Genomic DNA, 20142 nt, shown 5'->3' with positions numbered 1-20142 from the left:
CAATAGCCACATACACAAAGACATATACAAAAACCCCTAGGAATACATCTAACCAAGGAAGTGAAAGATGTCTACAAGGAGAACTATAAACCATCACCAAAAGAAATCAGATGACATAAACAAATGGAAAAACATTCCATGTTCATGGATTGGAAGAATCAATATTGTTAAAATAGCCATACTGCCCAAAGCAATCTACAGATTCAATACTATTCCTGTCAAAATGCTAACATTTTTCACAGAAATAGAAAAACTATTTTAAAATTCATGTGGAAGCAAAAACAAGCCCAAATAGCCAAAGTAATCTTAATCAAAAAGGAAAAAGCCACAGGCAACACTTTACCAGACTTCAAACTATATGTAAAGCTACAGTAATCAAAACAGCATGGTACTGGCACAAAAACAGACACATCGACCAATGGAACAGAATAAAGAACCCAGAAGAAAAAGCCGCATACCTACAGCCATCTGATCTTCAACAAATTCAACAAAATTAGGCAATAAGGACAGGACTCTCTATTCAACAAATGGTGCTGGGATAGCTGGCTAGCCGTATACAGAAGGATGAAACTGGACCCCAACCTTTCACCATATGCAAAAATTACCTCCAAATGAATTAAAGATTTCAATGTAAGTCCTCAAACTATAAGAATCCTAGAAGAAAACCTAGGAAGCCCTTTTTTTTTTTTTTTTTTTTGAGACAGGGTTTCATTCTGTTGCCTAGCCTGGAGTGTAGTGGCATGATCACAGCTCACTGCAGCCTTGACTTGCCACGCTCAAGTGATATTCCCACCTCAGCCTCCCAAGCAGCTGAGACCACAGGCGTGCACCACCATGCCTGGCTAACTTTTTACTTTTTGTAGAGATGGCAGTCTCACTATATTGCCCAAGCTGGTCTCAAACTCCTGGGTTCAAGCAATCCTCCTGCCTTGGCCTTCCAAAGTGTTGGGATTACAGGCATGAGCTACTAGGCCTGCCCCCTGGAAACACCATTTTGGATATCGGCCTTGTGAAAGAATTTATGACCAAGTCTCAAAAGCAATTGCAACCAAAACAAAAACTGTCAAATGGGACCTAATTAAAGAGCTTATGCACAGCAAAAGAAACTAGCAACAGAGTAAACAGAAAACCTACAGAATGGGAGAAAATACCCATGAACTATGCATCTGAAAAATGTCTAATATCCAGAACCTGTAAGAAACTGAAACAACTCAGCAAGCAAAAATAACCCCATTAAAAAAAAATGGGCAAAAGACATGAACAGACACTTCTCAAAAGAAGACATACAAGTGGCCAACACACATGAAAAAAATGCTCCACATCACTAATCATCAGAGAAATGCAAATCAAAACCACCATAAGACACCATCTAACACCAGTCTGAATGGCTATTATTGAAAAGTCAAAAAGCAACAGATGCTGGTGAGGCTATGGAGAAAAGGGAACACTTAGACACTGTTGGTGGAAATGTGAATTAGTTCAGCCACTGTGGAAAGCAGTGTTTCTTAAAGAACTTAAAACACCATTTGACCCAGCAATCTTATTACTGGGTAAAAATATCTAAAAGAAAACAAATCTTTCTACTAAAAAGACAGATGCACTTGCATGCTCATTGCAGCACTATTCACAATAGTAAAGACATAGAATCGGCCTAGGTGTACCCATCAACAGTGGATTGAATAAGGAAAATGTGCTACATATACACCAGTGGTTCCCAGTCCTTTTGACTCCAAGGACTGGTTTCATGGAAAACAATTTTTCCACAGACTGCATTGTTGGAAGGAGATGGTTTTGGGATGAAAATGTTCTACCTCAGATTAGTCGTTAGTTAAATTCTCATCGGGCATTAGATCCTTATAAGAAGTATGCAACCTAGATCCTTCACATGCACAGTTCACAACAGGGTTTGTGCTCCTATGACAATTTAATGCTGCTGCTGATCTGACAGGAGGTGAAGTTCGGGTGGTAATGCTTGCTCGCCTGCAGCTCACCTCCTGTTGGGTAGCCCAGTTCCTAACAGGCCATGGACAGGTAACAGTCCACAGCCAGAGACTAGGGACTCCTGATATACACCATGGAATACTATACAGTCATAAAAGAAATGAAATCATGTCCTTTGTAACAGTATGGATGCAGCTGGAGGCCATTTTCCTATGCAAATTAATACAGGAACAGGAAACCAAATACTGCATGTTCTTGCTTACAAGTGATAGCCAAACACTGGGTACTCATGGACATAAAGATAGCAATAACAGACACTGAGGAACACTAGAGGGTGGAAGAGGAAAGGAGAGCAAACGTTGACAAACAACTGTTCGCTACTGTGCTCAGTCCCTGGGTGATAGGATTATTTGTGCCCCAAATCTCACCGTTACACAATATACCAGAGTAGCAAACTGCACAGCTACCCCCGAATCTAAAATAAAAATTGAAATAAATAACAACAAAGAAAAAATAAAATCCTTATCTCTCATTGTAAAAAAGTAAAAATAAAAAGAGCAAGGTGAAGTCAGCTTGAGGAGAGTTGGAAGAAGTTTCATTCAGTTTGAGAGATGGAGCCACACTGAACCAGCAGAGTGGGTCCCAATCTTTTCTGCACAATTTCCTGGGAGGAGGCTTAAAGAAATACATGTGAGACCACAATTCTGGGGGTGGTGCACGTGTCTGAGTATTTTACTGTAAGCTCTTCAGGTGAGTCTGACACACAGCCAAGGTTGAGGACCCATGTAAGCAGGCGGGCCAGAGAGCTTTTTTTTTTTTTTTTTGAGACGGAGTCTCGCTCTGTTGCCCAGGCTGGAGTGCAGTGGCCAGATCTCAGCTCACTGCAAGCTCTGCCTTCCGGGTTCACGCCATTCTCCTGCCTCAGCCTCCCAAGTAGCTGGGACTACAGGCGCCCGCCACCATGCCTGGCTAATTTCTTTTGTATTTTTAGTAGAGACGGGGTTTCATCATGTTAGCCAGGATGGTCTCGATCTCCTGACCTCGTGATCCGCCCGCCTCAGCCTCTCAAAGTGCTGGGATTGCAGACATGAGCCACCACGCCCGGCCGCCAGAGAGGTTTTTATCCAAGGCATGTCCTATTCTCTGGTCCAGCTACACCGGCAGCACTGAAACCCAATGTCTCCAAGCAGCTGACCTCTAAAGGGTCCAATTCTTCTTTTAAGAGGGGACTGTTTGAAGAGATGTGAATAGAACATGAATAAGGGCAGAGAAGGTACAAATATGCTAACAAAGCAGATGTTCCAACCAGTTTATTGTATTTTTACACACACACACACACACACACACAAATAAATAAAAAGTAAGCTCTATACCCAGTAATAGCACTAGTGATGATGCATTTTTGTATTTTTAGGATCATATTTTTGAGAAAGATCAAATAATATTTCATTAACATTTATCTACTAATTAATATTAAAATAACATATATTTAACATTTTTACAACAACCTTACTAAGGTATAAATCACAAAACATACCATTAACCCACTTAAAGTATACAATAGTTTTCATTACTTTCACAGAGTTGTGCAACTGTCACTGCAATCAATTTTAGAACATTTTCATCACCCCAAAAAGGAATCCTGTACTCATCAGCAGTCATTCTCCATCACCAAACCTTCCGCCAACCCTCAGCAACTACTGATCTATTTTCTGTCTCTATGGATTTGCCTATTTTTTGACATTTCATATAAATGGAATTATGCAATATATGGTCTTTTGTTATTCCATTATTTCACTTAGGATAATGTTTCCAAGGTTTACCCATGTTGTAGCATATATCAATGTTTCATTCCTTTCTACTGCCAAATAATAGCCATTGCTGGAATCCACTGCATTTTATTTACCCAATCATCAGCTGATGAACATTTGGGTTGTTTCCACTTCTTGGCTATTTGAATAATGGCGCCACAAACCTTCCTGTACATGTTTTTACGTGGACATAGGTTTCCATTTTTCTTGGGCATATACCAAAGAGACTTGCTGTGTCATATAGTAACTCCATGTTTAACCTTTTGAGAAACTGACAGTTTTCCAAAGTGGCTATATCACTTTGCGTCCCCACCAGCAACATATGAGGGTTCCAGGTTCTTCACACTCATGTCAATACTCACGATCTGTCTTTTTTATTATGGCAATATTTGTTTTTAAAAATGGTATGTCTTGAAATTTTGTAATACATTTAGATATCTTAAAATTTTTTATGTTGTTTTACTGATGGTTTTGCTTTATAATTTCTGAACTTTCCAATGAAAGAAAACAACTACTGAAGTCAATACATATTTGAGTATCAAAGACCCTAAACTGTCATTTTTGCTGTAGTTATTGCAGCAAATAATTAGATTTTTTTTCTTTTTCTTTGAGACAGGGTCTTACTCTGTTGCCCAGGCTGGAGTACAGTGGCTCATTGCAGCCTCAACCTCCTGGGCTGGCTCAAGTGATCCTCTCACCTCAGTCTTTTGAGTACTAGGCTACAGGCATGTGTCACCACAACTGGTTAATTTTTGTATTTTTTGTAGAGATGGGGTTTTGCCACGTTGCTCAGGCTGGTCTGGAACTCCTGGGCTCAAGCAATTCACCTGCCTCACCCTCCCAAAGTGACAGGAGGTGTGAGCCACCATGCCAGGCCAGTAATTGCATTTTCTTTATGACAAAATTATTTTCAGAGCTTAGAATTAGATAAAACTTTTTCTCTACTTGTGTATTCCTTCTACAGAGGAAAGCAGTCATTGCTTCTTTGCACTGACTGGTAGAAAGCTTAAAACTAAAACTTTTCTTGGTTGGAAATTCTTGCTAAATTTTAATTCTTATTTTCATCTTTTATCTTGTAGATATTTTTTGATACCTCTATATTAGTAAAAGCTAACTCACATCCCTTCTAGTGGGAAAGAGGCTATAAAGAAGTAAAGAAATTAATATGTGGTAAGTACCCTTTATCTGCACAGCAATCTCAAGGCAGTAATTACAAAGGATAAAACTGAAGATATGAAAAGTTATTTACCAAAGTCAGAAGCTTATAAGTGGCAAAACTGGTATTAGAATACAGATCTTGGAGTCCCTCATTTCAGTTCTTTATACTCTCTCAACATTCCATCATTCTGTTTAATACAGACATTTTATGGCACCTGAAAAGTATCCCAAAATAGCTCCTGCAGAACCAACACTTAAATGTAATAGAGTCCCTGTGATAAGATGTTCAACTAATATTTTATCCCAGTGATTGAGATAACTTTAAATGTTACTCAATAGTCCCCACAATAGCTTAGCTCTGTATGAAAGGAAAAAATGTGTTTATTTTTCATTGATAATTATAATTATTATAATAATGATTTTTTTTTTTTTTTTTTTGAAACAGAGTCTTGCTCTGTCTCCCAAGCTGGAGTGCAGTGGCATGATCTCAGTTCACTGCAACCTCTGCCTCCCGAGTTCAAGTGATTCTTGTGCCTCAGCCTCCCGAATAGCTGGGATTACAGGCATGCACAACCACTCCAGAATAATTGTATTTTTTCTATTTTTAGTAGAGACAAGTTTTGCCCTGTTGGCCAGGCTGTTCTCAAACTCCTGGACTCAAGTGATCTGCCTGCATTGGCCTCCCAAAGTACTAGGATTACAGGTGTGAGTCACCACACCTGTCCTATAATTATTATTTTAATTATTAATTTTCTACTAATGCTGAGAAAGATGGTGTAAGACATAAAAATCTAATATTTGTCTAATGATATGGGTCAAGGCACCTAATATCGATAGTTAGCTAAAGAATAGGGGATAATATTTATGAATAATTCCAATGTAGAATAATTTATAGAAAGCTATATTTTTCCACATTACATTTTAAAGTTAACTTAAAATATTTTTGGCTATATGAAATTTATATATTCTTCCTTAAAGAAAGAAAATAAACTTTTATAGAAGTAGTTACAGAAATGCATTTGGTAATCATTACTGGTGATACAGAACTGAATTTAAGTTTAGTGCCAGATATAGGATGAGAACACCATTAGCTGGAAACTATACTTATCTCTAGGTGATTTCTATAAATTTGAAGTCCAATGATTTCACTTATTAAAGTGGATGAATAAGTTACATGTTCCGGACCTAGGTGACAGTTACAAAAACTATCTGAAAGACAAAAACAGTCTAACCACGAATGAGAGGATTCAATACATTTTATAAATGCCTCAAAAGAACTCTTTTCTTATTCTCATTCTATCTCCACATCTGGACTTGAGTATTGTGAACAATTGCAGTTTGGTCTAAAGAATTAGTCCATCACTATGAATTACCACACGTCACAAAATGACTTAAATCACTAGTGCTAAGTAAGTGGTAGGACCTTATGATTGAATAAATACTGGTTTTCTAGAATTGTAAAAAACCTCAGAAAGTGTAGAGTTCTGCCTCAGTCATTTTACAGGTGTGGGAAATAAACATGAGGGGAAGGGACTTGCCCAAGATCTCCTAAGTTCATGGCAGAGTGGAGACTACAAACAAGTTTATTTATGATCTAAGGTTGTTCTACAATACCATAATAGTTCAAGTCAAAACTTAAAATGGACTTGATTTTTGACTTTGTTTAAACCTGCAATTTAAAAAACTGAGCAAGATCCAGCCCAAAATGGCAAAAGGGTTTTATGAATACACACTTTTTGCTGACAGTCAACTAGAAACCAAATAGAATAGCAATGTTTCTATCAGAGCAGATCATGGGTGTATCATTAAAAGTAAGTGTAACGATGCCAGCCTTCAGATTCCCTAGGATATTTTAAAACTCTCAAGCACTTCATAGTTTAGGGTCACTGGAGAAAATTACTTTTTTGCAAACAAAGGAACACACATCTGGAAAAGGAGCTAAAGAAAAATTTGGCAGTTCTTATCTATTTTATTCCCTGAAGAAATGAGCTGACCAGTAACTTCATAAGTTGAATATTATAAATGGAAAAAGGAAGAAATAGAAATCCACCCAGTTCTGGAATCATAGATGGAGTTCTGGAAGATGGTTTGATCTTGTAATCTTTTTTACTGGTCCTTTCTTGGCACTCACTGTCTTCTGCTTAGCTGGATTATATCTTCCACTGAAATAAATAAGTGTTAATCATAATCTTTCAGTCACCATTATGTTCAACAAAAACATTATAGGCCACACAGGGAGAAAGGTATATTGTACCTTGTTCCCCACCCCCAACCCCGATAGACCCTCACATGGAAACCTTCCTGTGAATAGTTTCTGCTTACAGTGCAAATCTTAGGCAGCCTTCTGTTATAGCATATCATCTCCACAGCTACAGAGGCATACAGCTTAAGGGTAGATAATTCAAAGGCTGGGAAGCAGCATGTCAGGTGCCCTATTGTGGAAAGTTCTGTCTAATGAGGGATAAGACAGATCCATGAATTCCTTTTCTTAGATTTCCATGAGATCCTTTTTCCATTAATGACCTATGTGGCATTAAAAAGCCAACCTACCTTACACTCTGACTTGAGAGAGTAAGAGGCCACTTCAATTTCCTAAAAACTTTCTTAGTTAGGGGGTGATGGCAGTAAAATGATGAATAAGAACCTGTCATTTTCTCCTCATTAAAATGAAGGATAAAATTCTCTTCTGCATAAAAGTGATGACAAATTGGCAAATATGGTTAGAAGCAACTTTATCAAAACTCTGGAAATTAACGAAAATGTTGCAACAATCCTGGAGAATTTATAAAATAACAACAACAGAAACAAATGGCTGAAACTTCCAACACTGAGCTTTGTAGCATTTTAACTTGCCTTATGCCTATCCACTGTTCCCCTGGCTCTCATCCCCAGCTCCATGGTAGCCTTGAAAACCAACAGTGCACAATTGCAGTGAAAACCCAGTAGCCTGGCAGACACCATAAGGGGAAGAATAGGGCTGGAGCTCCTTTAACACCTATTTCATTCGGAGAGGAATTTCATTATTTAAATAGTCTGGTGATTACTTGAAAGACCACTTACAAAGCTATCTTTATTTGACCTAACTTGGAGATGGTCCAGTGTAAATAGTCTTTTCCCTAGGGGCATGGAACAATAAGAAACCATTGTTTAATTTCAGAGCTGCCAGGAGTTAGTAGATAACAATTGAGGAAAAAAATAGGCTTACCACGAAGCTTAAAAGGAAAAGCTGAGAGGCCAGGCTCAGTGGCTCTCACCTGTAATCCTAGCACTTTGGGAGGCTAAGGGAGGCAAGTGGATCACTTGAGGCCAGGAGTATGAGACCAGCCTGGCCAGTATGATGAAACCCCACCTGTACTAAGAATATAAAAAAAAAAAAAAAGAAAAGAAAAAAATTAGCCAGGCATGTTGCTGCATTCCTGTAATCTCAGCCACTTGGGAGGATGAGACATGAGAATCACTTGAGCCTGAGGCAGAGGTTGCAGTGAGCTGAGATCATGCCTAGGCAACAGAGTGAGACTCTGTCTCTTAAAAAAAGGAAAAGCTGTGAAATGAGTGTTAATAAGCTCCATTATATTTCTTGGAATCTAGAAGAGCATACACATGTGTAACTGTGGGGATGCATAGGACTGTGTGCATACTCAGGAAAGGCTTGAAAAGTCCCTAAGCTCTTGCCTCTGGCTGACCTTGAGGCTCTGCACAAGCAGGAAGTAAAGAATAAGGTAGAGTTGTAATTTGCCTGGCTAGCTGTTGAAGGCATGCTCCAACACACACACACAGAGCCCATCGGCAAAGGCTAGGAGATTTATTGATTCTAGGCATTTAAAGAAATCTGTTCAATCATTAGCTGACCCCTAAGCTAACTCAGCAGAGACTTCAGTGTCCACCCCAACAAAGAATACAGATTTTACATAATTATTTCAGAAAAGTCACTAAACAAGCAGCCGCAAAAACATTGACAACAACAAACCCTGGGGAGGGGAAAGAAACTAATATACAGAGTGGCCACGTTATATTTTTTAAAACATCCAGTTTTCAAAAAAAAAAAAATTACAATATATGAGACGAGACAAAAAAAATGGCTCTTATACAAGAAAAAAAGCAACTAACAAACACTTTCCCTGAGGAAGTCCAGATGTTAGACTTAATAGACAAATACTTTAAATCTACTGTTTAAATACGTTTAAAGAACTAAAGGAAATCATATCTATAGAGGAAATTATGAGAATGATGTCTCACCAAATCAAGAATACTAATAAGAGAAAGAAATTATTTAAAAAGAACCAAATAGGCATTCTGGAGTTGAAAAAGAAAATAACTGAAATGAAGAATTCACTAGAAGAGCTCAACAGCAGATTGGAGCAGGCACAAGAGTCAGTGAAGTTAAAGATTTGTCAACTAAGATCGTCTGGTTTGAGCAACAGATAACAAAGAATAAAGTGAAGGAAATTAAAATATTTTCCCCCAAAATATAGTTCTTTGACATATTTTGAAATGTCAGTCTCCTGGCCAGCAGGCAGAAATGGCCTTACAAAGCTGTCTTAAGTGGGGAACATTTGCATTAATGTGGAGAATCTCCACTAATGCAGCTGTGCCACTTCCCCTTTCTATGCTTTTCCCCAGATCTAGGAGAGATTGAAAGTCTGACACATTTAAAAGTCTGAGAAGAAACATTTACCATCTATTCTCTTTGATGGTGGCTTCATCTACATAAAAAGTCCACCTTTGTTTGCTAAACCTCTTCTCCCTGCTCCTATAACCTTTTTTAAAATCAGAATCTAAGCCCCCACTCTTTCTGTAACCTCAAAATGGTATATAAGTCTCTATAACTCATTGGGAAGTTGGGTCTTCATTCTGAAGATTCCCATGTATACATATTAAATAAATTTGTGTGCCTTTTCTCCTATTAATAAATCTGATTCATGTCTGTGACTTTTAGTAAACTTTAGGGGCAAGAGCCTATGGCCCCCACTAAAGAAAACTGAACAGTCTCAGAGACCTGTAAAACACCATCAACTATACCAACATATGTATAATAAGTGTCCCAGAAGGAGAGGGTAAAGAGAAAAGGACAGATAATTTGAAAAATAATAGCTAAAAATTTCCCAAATTTCATTAAAAATATTGATCTACAAATTTAAGAAACTTAACAAATTCCAAGATGAATATCCAGACACATCATAATCAAACTATCAAAAGCCAACACAAAGAGGGAATCTTGAAAGCAGCTAGAATGAAGCAACTCAGTCTGTATAAGGGATCTTCAATAGGAGTAACAACTGATTTCTCATCAGGAACTATGAAGGCCTGAAGGCAGTGAGATGAAATATTCAAAGTGCTAAAGGAAAAAGACTTTCAACTAAGAATCCTATATGCAACAAAACTATCCTTCTAAAATAAAAGAAAAATTAAGACATTTCCAGATAAGGAAAAACAGAAGGAATTAATCATCGGTGAACCTGCCCTATAAAAAATAGTAGAGATTTTTGTGTTGAAATAAAAGGACATTTGATAGTAGTGTAAATTCACATGAAAAAATAAAGGAAACTAGTAAAGGTAACTACATAGGTAAACAGAAAAATAGGATAAATATGGTTTTTGTTAGTAATTCTTTTTAAATCTCCTAACTGATTAAGAAAATAACTGCATGAGCAATAATTGTAAATCTGTTGATGGAAACAAAATGTATAAAGTTGTAATTTGTATGACAATAACAGCACAAAGTAAGGTGGAGGGAATGGAGCTACATAGGAAAGATCTTTTGGTACACTACTGAAATCAAGTTGATTTGAACCTAAAGTAGATTGTTATAAATTAATATCCTAATTGTAATTCCCAGGGCAACCACTGAGACCAAGACCAGATCGCTTCACTGGTAAATTCTACCAAACATTAGATTATACATATGTAAAACCAATCCTTCGTGCACACTTCATAAAAATGAAATAGGAGAGAACACCTTCCTACTTATTTTATGAGGCAAATATTACTCTTATTTTCTTGTTTCTGCTTGTTTGGGGTTTGGTTTACTCCTCTTTTTCAAGTTTCTTAAGATAGAAGATTTGATTTTTTATTTGAAATGATTCCTTTAAAATATATTTATAGCTATAAATTTATCTCTAAGCACCAAACCTAATAAAGAAAATCTATGAACAAAATTTACAGCCAATATTATATTTAACGTAAAAACCAAAAGCTTTCTCTCTAAGATAAGGAACAAGTTAAGGACATTCACTATTACCACTTCTATTCAACATTGTATAGAATTAGGCAAGAAAAATAGATAAAAAGCATCCAAATTAGAAGAAAAAAAAAGGAGTAAAAAAAGAAGAAAAAAAGAAGAAGAAGAAAAAGGTGACATGTTCACCTATTTAGGTGACATGTTCTTATGTATAGAAAACACTAAGGCATACACATACACATACAGACACAGACACATGCATGTATTTATGAGATCCAGGGTTTCTGGATTTAAGGTCAATATGCAAAAATCAACTGTATTTCTAGACAATGCAATATATAGTCCTAAAATGAAATTTAAAACATAATTCTGTTTCAAACTGCATCAAAAAGAATACAGCATTAGGAATAAATTTAGCCAAAGAATTGCAAGATTTATACACTAAAATCTATAGACTATCTATGAAAGAAATTAAAGAAGATCTAAATAAATAGAAAGAAATTCATGTTCTTGGATTAGAAGACTTAATATTGTTAAGATGGCAATACTACCCAAAGTGATCTACAGATTCAACACACTCTTCATCAAAACACCAGCTATATTTTGTGAAGAAATTGACAACTGGATCCTAAATCCACATGGAAATTAAAGGGACTCTGAATAACCAAAACAATCTTGAAAAAGAACAATAAAATTTGAGTACTCACACTTCTTGATTTTAAACTCACTAAAAAGTTAGTCATCCAGCCAGCATGGTATTGGCATAAGGATAGGGTTATAGATCAATGAAATACAACTGGGAGTCTAACAGTAAACCCATATGTTATGGTCAATTGTTTTTTTACAAGACTGCCAAGACCATTTAATTGGCGAAGTATAGTGTCTTCAACCTACAGTGCTAGACAACTGAATAAATACAGGCAAAAGAGTGAAATTGGATGCCTACCTCATATCATATACAAAAATGAACTCAAAATGGGTGAAAAGGGAGCTAAAACTATAAAACTCTTAGAAGAAAACATAGGTTAGGCAATGACTTCTTATATATGACACCTAAAACACAAGTAACCAAGAAAAAGTAGATGATGGTCTTTATCAAAATAGAGAACTTTTGGGTTTCTAAAGATATCATCAAGAAAGTAAAAAGACCATCCATAGAATGGGGAAAAAAATTGTAAATCTTTTATCTGATAAGCTCTCAGACCCAGAATATAAAATGCTCTCAATGCAACATAACAGAGACCAACTAGCCAATTTAATAATAGGCAAAGGACTTGAATAGACATTTTCTCCAAAGAAGATACAGTTGTCCCTCTATATCCACGGGTGATTGGTTCCAGGACCCCCATGGATACCAAGATTCACAGATGCTCAAGTCCCTTACATAAAACGGTGTCATATTTCCATATAATGTACACACATCATCCAGTATACTTTAACTCATTTCTAGATTACTTATACATAATATAAAAGTAAATGCTACATAAATAGATGTTATACTGTATTGGGTTCTTAAAAATTATTTATTATTATTATTATTATTATTGTTTTTTCCCCAATTCTTTTGATCTACAGTTGGTTGAATTCATGGATGCAGAATTCATGCACATGGAAGGTTATCTGTATAGAAATGGCCAACAAGTACAAGAAAAGATGTTCAACATCATTAGTCATTAGGAAAGTGCAAATCAAAACCACAGTAAGATACCACTTCACATCCACTAGGATGGTTAAATTTCTTTTAAATAAAGGACAATGTGTTGACAAGGATGTGGAGAAACTGGAACCCTGATACATTGCTGACGGAAATATAAAATGGTACAGCCATTACAGAAAACAGCTTGGCAGTTCCTTGAAAAGATAAACAGAATGGAATTAACGCAGCAATTCCATTTTAGGCATGAACCAAAGAGAATTTAAAACATTTACACACAAAACTTCTACAGGGATGTTCATAGTAGCATTATTCAAAATAGTGAAGAGGTGTAAACATGTAAATATCTATCAGCTGATGATCTGGTAAATAAAATGTGGTATATCCAAAAACTGGAATATTACTCCACCACAAAAAGGAATAAAGAACTCGCATATGTTCCAACATGGATGAACCTTGAAAATGTTATACTAAGTGGCATAAGTTAAACACACAAGTTCACATATTGTGTATGCTCCCATTTACAGTTGGAAATGTGCCACATAACATTTCAGTCAGCAATGGACTGCATATATGACAGTATTCCTGTAAGATAATACTGTATTTGTACTATACCTTTTCTATGTTTAGATACACAAATGCTTACCATTGTGTTACAATTATCAGAGTGTTCAGTACAGTAATATGCCGTACAGGTTTGTAACTTAGGAGCAATAGGCTATACCATATAGCTAGGTGTGTAGTAGGCTCTACCATCTAGGTTTCTGTAAGCATGCTCTATGATGTTTGCACAATGACCAAATTGCCTTATGACACACTTCTCACAACATGTCTCCATCATTTAAGGGACAGGTGACTGACTGTATATGAAAAACATAAAGACAGAAAGCGGATTAGTAATTGCCAGGAGTTTAGTGGAAGGAGGTTTGGGAACTAACTGCTCATTCATATAGGCTTTCTTTCTGAGGTGATGAAAATGTTCTGGAATCAGTTAGCAGTGATGCTTGCATGACCCCATGAACATACTAAAAATCATTGAGTTGTACACTTTATTATTTTTATTTAAAAAAAAATTTTTAATGAGGTCTGGCTCTGTTGCCCAAGCTGCAATGAAGTGGCACGAATATAGCTCACTGCAGCTCAACTCCTGGGCTCAAGTGATTGTCCTGCCTTGGCCTTTCAAAGTGCTAAGGATACAGAGTTGTAGGCTAAAAGGATAATTTTTTTGGTATATGAATAATATCTCAATAAAATAACTTTTTAAAATGTGCTTTGGGAATAATTTATTTCCCATTAAAATTTTCTTTAGTTTATTAATCATGTTTAAAAAATGATTTCTTCTGGTGAAATATGGAATTAATCACAATCGTTCAATTATTATATTTAATTAATATAGTTCATTATAGATATTACTTATAGCATGAAATGATTTTCTATTACATTAAGGATGTTTTGAGTAGCTTCCAAAATACAGCCCATTTCTAAAAGATCTAACTAACACGATGACACTAATGTCTTAATAATAACTGATTAATGACACTAATGATGAAGCTGAGGTACTTTACTGGTAAAAGATATTTAATCTCCTAGATGTCTTTTAGAGCAGTATTTTCCAAACTGCAGAATGCAACTCATTAGTGGATTGATTTACTGAATTACAATAGCAATATAAAAATAACAGAAAAGGAAACAACAGAAGAGGAAAAAGAATACATATTAATAAAAAGAACAGAAAAGGGGCCAGGTGCAGTGATTCATGCCTGTAATCCCAGCACTTTAGGAGGCCAAGGTGGGAAACTGCTTGAGCCTAGGAGATTAAGACCAGCCTGAAAAACATGGCAAGACCCTGTCTATATTCTCTACAAAAAAATCAAAAAATTAGGTGCACATGGTGGCTCATGCCTATAGTCCTAGCTATCAGGAGGCTGAGGCAGGGGGATCTCTTGAGCCTGGGAGTTTAGGGTTACAGTGAGCAATCACTATACCACTGTACTCTAGCTGGGGCAACAGTGCAAGACCTGTCTCTTTAATAAAAGAAAAAAAAAACAGAAAAAGAAATATCAATATGCATCACATAGTAAGAGCAAACACTTTCATAAATTGTAAAGTATATAAATATATATGTGGGTATAGGATCACAATATGGTGTCAGTCATGGTCAAGAAAGTTTGGAAACCATTCTATGCTCCTGAGTATTATGGTTTTTAAATAAATAATAATGGCTAAGCCTCCTGCAAGTTTATATTATTAATAGCATAACAGTCACTTGCAGTTCCAAATTATTGTCATATGTATTTTTCTGTCCTCACAAATCAATACATTGTTACTCTGCTGATAATTTATATTCAATAAAGTACTATAGTAATGATAATAATTAATGTTTATTGAACTAGGGATTTAAAACAAAATCTCTAATTCTCATACCAATCATTCATTTTAGGTTTCATCTCTTCATCTTATGGGTGAGAAAATGGAATCTGAGAGTGGTTACTTATATAAAACCACATTAAATAATAAGAAATGGAGGCAAAAACTGATTGGTCTATCTGCTCCAAAGTCAGTGCCGATTTTCATTTACACTTGTCCCCCCTTTATCCATGGTTTTATTTTCCACATTTTCAGTTACCTGTAGTCAGCCACAGTCTAAATATAGGTGATTACGGTACAATAAGCTATTTTGAGACAGAGAGAGAGATAGAGAGAGAGAGACCACATTCATGTAACTTTTATAACAGTATGCTGTTATAATTAAGTTGTATTATTAGTTACTGCTAATCTCTTCCTATGCCTAATTTGTAAATTTAATTTTATCATAGATATCTATGTATGTAAAAAAAATAGTATACATAGGGTGCAGTACTATCCATGGTTTTGGTATCCACTGGTGTAAGAGAGGACTACTGTACCACCTTGCTTCTCACTATTATTTTAAACACTGTAGTGTATTAGTCATACAGTATTTATACTGCTATTTTGACTCAAGAATTTCCATAGTCTATCTGGACTGTCTCTTGACTTTTTTAATAAAAAAATTATTTAAAATGATTATAAAATATACATATTCTTATATAAAACCTAAGAGGCATAAATATAAGTCATTCACAATTTCACTAACCTATTTTGTACTATAATTTTTGTTTACTATTATAGGTAAGCGTTTTTCTATGTCAGCTATGTACTTTCCTAGAATGTAATTTTTGCAACTTCCTAATATCAACATAGTTATGGACTTATTCTTTTATTATTGGATATTTTGGTTGTGTTATCTCTACTGTAGCTGCTTTTTAACAAAATCAAAATCAGAAGGATGTGCCCCTAACAATCTGCCTCTTACCAAGTCCTAGAATCCAATTTCCCTTAGGTTCTTTTGCTCCAGGGCACCAACGGCTCCTTGGTTATTTTCTTCCTTTAGGGCTTTTAGTCACTTTAAAACTGTTCATAAGCAGAAAAAAATGAGGTTTCATACTAAAGAAAAAAATAAACTTTAGTTTTCTATTTTTAGGAACTATTCCTGTGGTATCAGTTTTGAGCTCCTTGCTTTTGGGAATATGATTTTTCATAGTTAATACACACCATGGGCCACAGTCAATAAAGTTACCTATTGACTTGTCTAGACTTTTTTGGCAACTTACAATACTTACCCTAAAAAGACTGTTTCTCCTATTTAATCTTAAAGAGCCTTTTGTCAAACTGGTATATGTAAAGATCTCTAGAATACATCCTTCAGCAGCAGTATAGATGTCTGGTTCATTTGTGGCCATAATACATAGTAGTATGTCTACATAGTAGGACTATAATAGCTAGTACTAAATCAGGCACTATCCCTTTCTGCTAGATTTTTAAAAGAGAATTTCACATTTACACGGGTATTTTCAAATGTTCTGATTTGTTCTGAACATTAGGAAAAATGGGATTAAGTCAATATTTTAATATTAGCACGTATGACACTATCAACCAAAGCAAACATTAAAAGCCATGGAGACTTGATTAAAAGTTCATAAATCATAAATGTACCAACTCATAAATTATAATAAAGCAAATACTGATGTAACCACCACTTAGGTCAATCACTAGAATATTATCATCATACTGGAAGATGGCATCATGTCACTCACATTATTCACTTCTTCCTTCCCGTTGGTATTAATAATTACTAGCCTGTCTTCTGACATCACAGTTTTGTCTGTCTTTGAACTTTAAATGAATGGGATCACATTGTACATATTCTTTTATTTCTGACCTATTTCACTCAATACTGAGAATTATCCATAACGTTGTATGAGTTATAGTTTGTTTGTATTGCTGTTATTATTCATACATATATATAATTTTTATCCATCCCATTACTGATGGACATTTAGGCTATATTCAGTTTTGAACTGTCAAAAATAAAGCTGCTATGAATATTCTTGTTCTTTGGGTGTAAATGTATGCACCATTCTATTTGATATATTACTGGAATTGTTGGGTTATAGAGAAGGTATATGATCAGTTAAATATAGAAAGTAATGCTAAAATGTATTTGATATGGTTTGACCCTGTGTCCCCAACCCAAATCTCATGTTGAATGGTAATCCCTGGTGCTGGGGGAGTCACCTGGGGGGAGATAATTGAATCCTGGGGGCGGATCTCCCCCTTAGTGTTCTTGTGATAGTGGGTTCTCACGAAATCTGGTTTTTTGAAAATGTGTAGCACTTCCCCATTCATTCTCTCTTCTTCTTTGCCATGTGAAGAAGGCGTTTGTTTCCCCTTCGCCCTTCCACCATGGTTTAAGTTTCCTGAGGCCTCCCCAACCATGTTTCCTACACAGCCTGTGGGACTGTGATTCAATTAAACTTCTTTTCTTCATAAATTACCCAGTCTCAGGTAGTTCTTTATAGCAGTGTGAAAACAAATAGAGTATTCCAAAGTGGTTGTATAAATTTATACTCCTACTAGCAGTGTATGAGAATCTCCTATTCCTCTACATCCTTGACAACACTTGAAATCATCCATCTTCAAAATTTGTGGTTATATCTTGTAATTTTAATTTGCATTCTGCTGATGAGTAATGATGCTGAGTCTCTCTTCACATGTCCTTTGGCCATCTGGATATCCCATTCTGTGAGGTGCGTAACACCATAACTTCCTTTAAAGACCCAAGTTTGAGTCATCAACAAAAGGAGGATACTAACCTCCGGAATTAAACCAGTAAGAAAAACAATATTTTGAGGTAGTACCAATTATCTAATCATCCACTAATTTGGATGATTATAGAGATATTTCTATGTTTCTATTAGATGAGTGATTTGCATTGTTTATAGTTTCAGAGAGTGAAGGTTTTTTTTTTTTCCATTTGACCATTCATTTAGTCATAAATTCATTCAAAAATTATTAAACACCAATTTATGCCAGGCACTGTATTCAACATTAAGTTTCATCAGAGGTGGAAGTGTTTGATCTGGGATCAAGCACAAGCAGTGCCGGAGGGCACAAACCAGCGAATGGGCAGGTATCCCAGACCATGTCATCCACCTCAATGCACCAGCGCCTTAAGCTCAGTTCAGACCTGTGGTGTGGAGGGCTTCATAGACAAGCTGATCATCAGCCTGATTCACCGCTGCTGCTACATAAGGGGGTGGGGAGAAATGAGTTTGGCACCCAGGTAATCTATTTGGTTGTCCTTTGGTAGTAACTTGCCCAATTTTGACAGTAAGTGGACAAGTATCTTAGCCATGACCTGGAAAGGACATGATAAACAGAAGCTCAAATTCACCAGGGATAAGAGTCTAGGTCATCCTGCCAGAGGAAGAAAAGGCCCACACTTGAGTCATGGATAAATCAGCTTGGTACATGGGACTGCGGCTGTACAATAGCCCTACTCCCTCTGCCCAAACCTGGTTCCTAGCCTTCCCCCACAGGTGTTGATCCTAAGAACGCTCACTAATAAACTTCCTGGCCAGGTGCAGTGGCTCATGCCTGTAATCTCAGCACTTTGGGAGGCTGAGGCGGTAGTATCTTTTGAGGTCAGGAGTTCGAGACCAGCCTGACCAACATGGTGAAACTCTGTCTCTACTAAAAATACAAAAATTAGCCGGGAATGTGGCACACACCTGTAATCTCAGCTATTTGGGAGGCTGAGGCAGAATAATAATTTGAATCCAGGAGGCAGAGGTTGCAGTGAGCAGAGATTGCACCACTGCACTCCAACCTGGGTTACAAAGACTCCATCTCATAATAAACACATAAATAAATACATAAGGCCGGGCGTGGTGGCTCACACCTATAATCCCAGCACCTTGGGAGGCAAAGGTGAGTGGATCACCTGAGGTCAGGAGTTCAAGACCAGCCTGACCAACATGGAGAAACCCCATCTCTACTAAAAATACAAAATTAGCTAGGCATGGTGGCATGTGTCTGTAATCCCAGCTCCTCGGGAGGCTGAGGAAAGAGAATCATTGGAACCTGGGAGGTGGAGGTTGCAGGGAGCCAAGATCGTGCCATTGCACTCCAGCCTGGTCAAAAAGAGCTAAACTCCATCTCAATAAATAAATAAATAAATAAATAAATAAATAAATAAATAAATAAATAAAATAAACTTCCTACATGCTGATTTCTGTTTAAGAGCCTACTTCCTGGGAGATCCAACCCTCAGCAATATTCAATGGAAAACCAAACTGCCCTCGTAGACCTATATTCTGGTGAAATATATGTGTGTATGTGCTAATATATGATTAGAATAAAGAAGTTTAACTTTCATTTTTGAAATATTTCCCTCTTCACTAAGCAAATTTGAATAACAGAGGTAATGTATTTTTAGAACAGATATGAACTGGAAAATAAATCTGAACTTCAAGATATTAATAAAAATATTTAGGGTGGTTTTGCAGAAAAGTCAACATAGCAGGCTTGACACTACTGTCTTTGGAAAAGCTTGCTTGCGTGGTTGGCCCTTGGCTGGTATCTGGAAACTTACTGGTAAACAGTTCCCTACAATGATAAACCTTTTCCCAAATGAAAAGAATGATTCACTGTGCCTATGCTGTTGGTACAAACAATGTGGTTTATACTGAACACCTGTTTTCCTTCTGGGAGTCTGGAATTTTGGTGCATGCCAGGCAGAGGAAGACTATGTGATCTGCTCCCAGTAGAAACATTCATTAGGTGCTAAGGATCTAATGAGCTTCTCTGGTAGATAAAACTTCAAGTACTGTCATACTTGTTGTTATAATTTTTTGCTGGAGGAATTAAGTATGTCTTATGTGGCCCTAATTTGGAGAAAACTTTCGGAAGCTTGAGCCTAATTTTCTGAGAATTCATCCCATGAGCCTTATCCCTTTGTTGATTTTGCTTTGTTTTCCTTAGCTAAGGATGGAAGGAAGGAAGGAAGGAAGGAAGGAAGGAAGGAAGGAAGGAAGGAA

The 20142-nt window shown here is 36.5% G+C and overlaps 1 protein-coding gene across 3 annotated transcripts in view; it reads right to left on the bottom strand.

Annotated features, from left to right (window-relative positions):
* Positions 1-6567: 6567 nt before the first annotated feature.
* Positions 6568-20142, bottom strand: part of CCDC169 (coiled-coil domain containing 169) — a 66334-nt gene continuing 52759 nt past the window's right edge. For all 3 annotated transcript variants that reach the window (XM_011943022.1, XM_011943023.1, XM_011943024.1), the window contains one exon: positions 6568-7072. In XM_011943022.1, the coding sequence (XP_011798412.1) occupies positions 6973-7072 (100 nt within the window). In that variant the 3' untranslated portion in view covers positions 6568-6972. The remainder of the gene's footprint in view (positions 7073-20142) is intronic.

Source organism: Colobus angolensis, unplaced genomic scaffold (genome assembly GCF_000951035.1).
Source record: "Colobus angolensis palliatus isolate OR3802 unplaced genomic scaffold, Cang.pa_1.0 Scaffold214, whole genome shotgun sequence".
In the NCBI taxonomy this organism is placed as follows: Eukaryota; Metazoa; Chordata; class Mammalia; order Primates; family Cercopithecidae; genus Colobus; species Colobus angolensis.
This window is presented reverse-complemented; position numbering and strand designations above follow the sequence as displayed.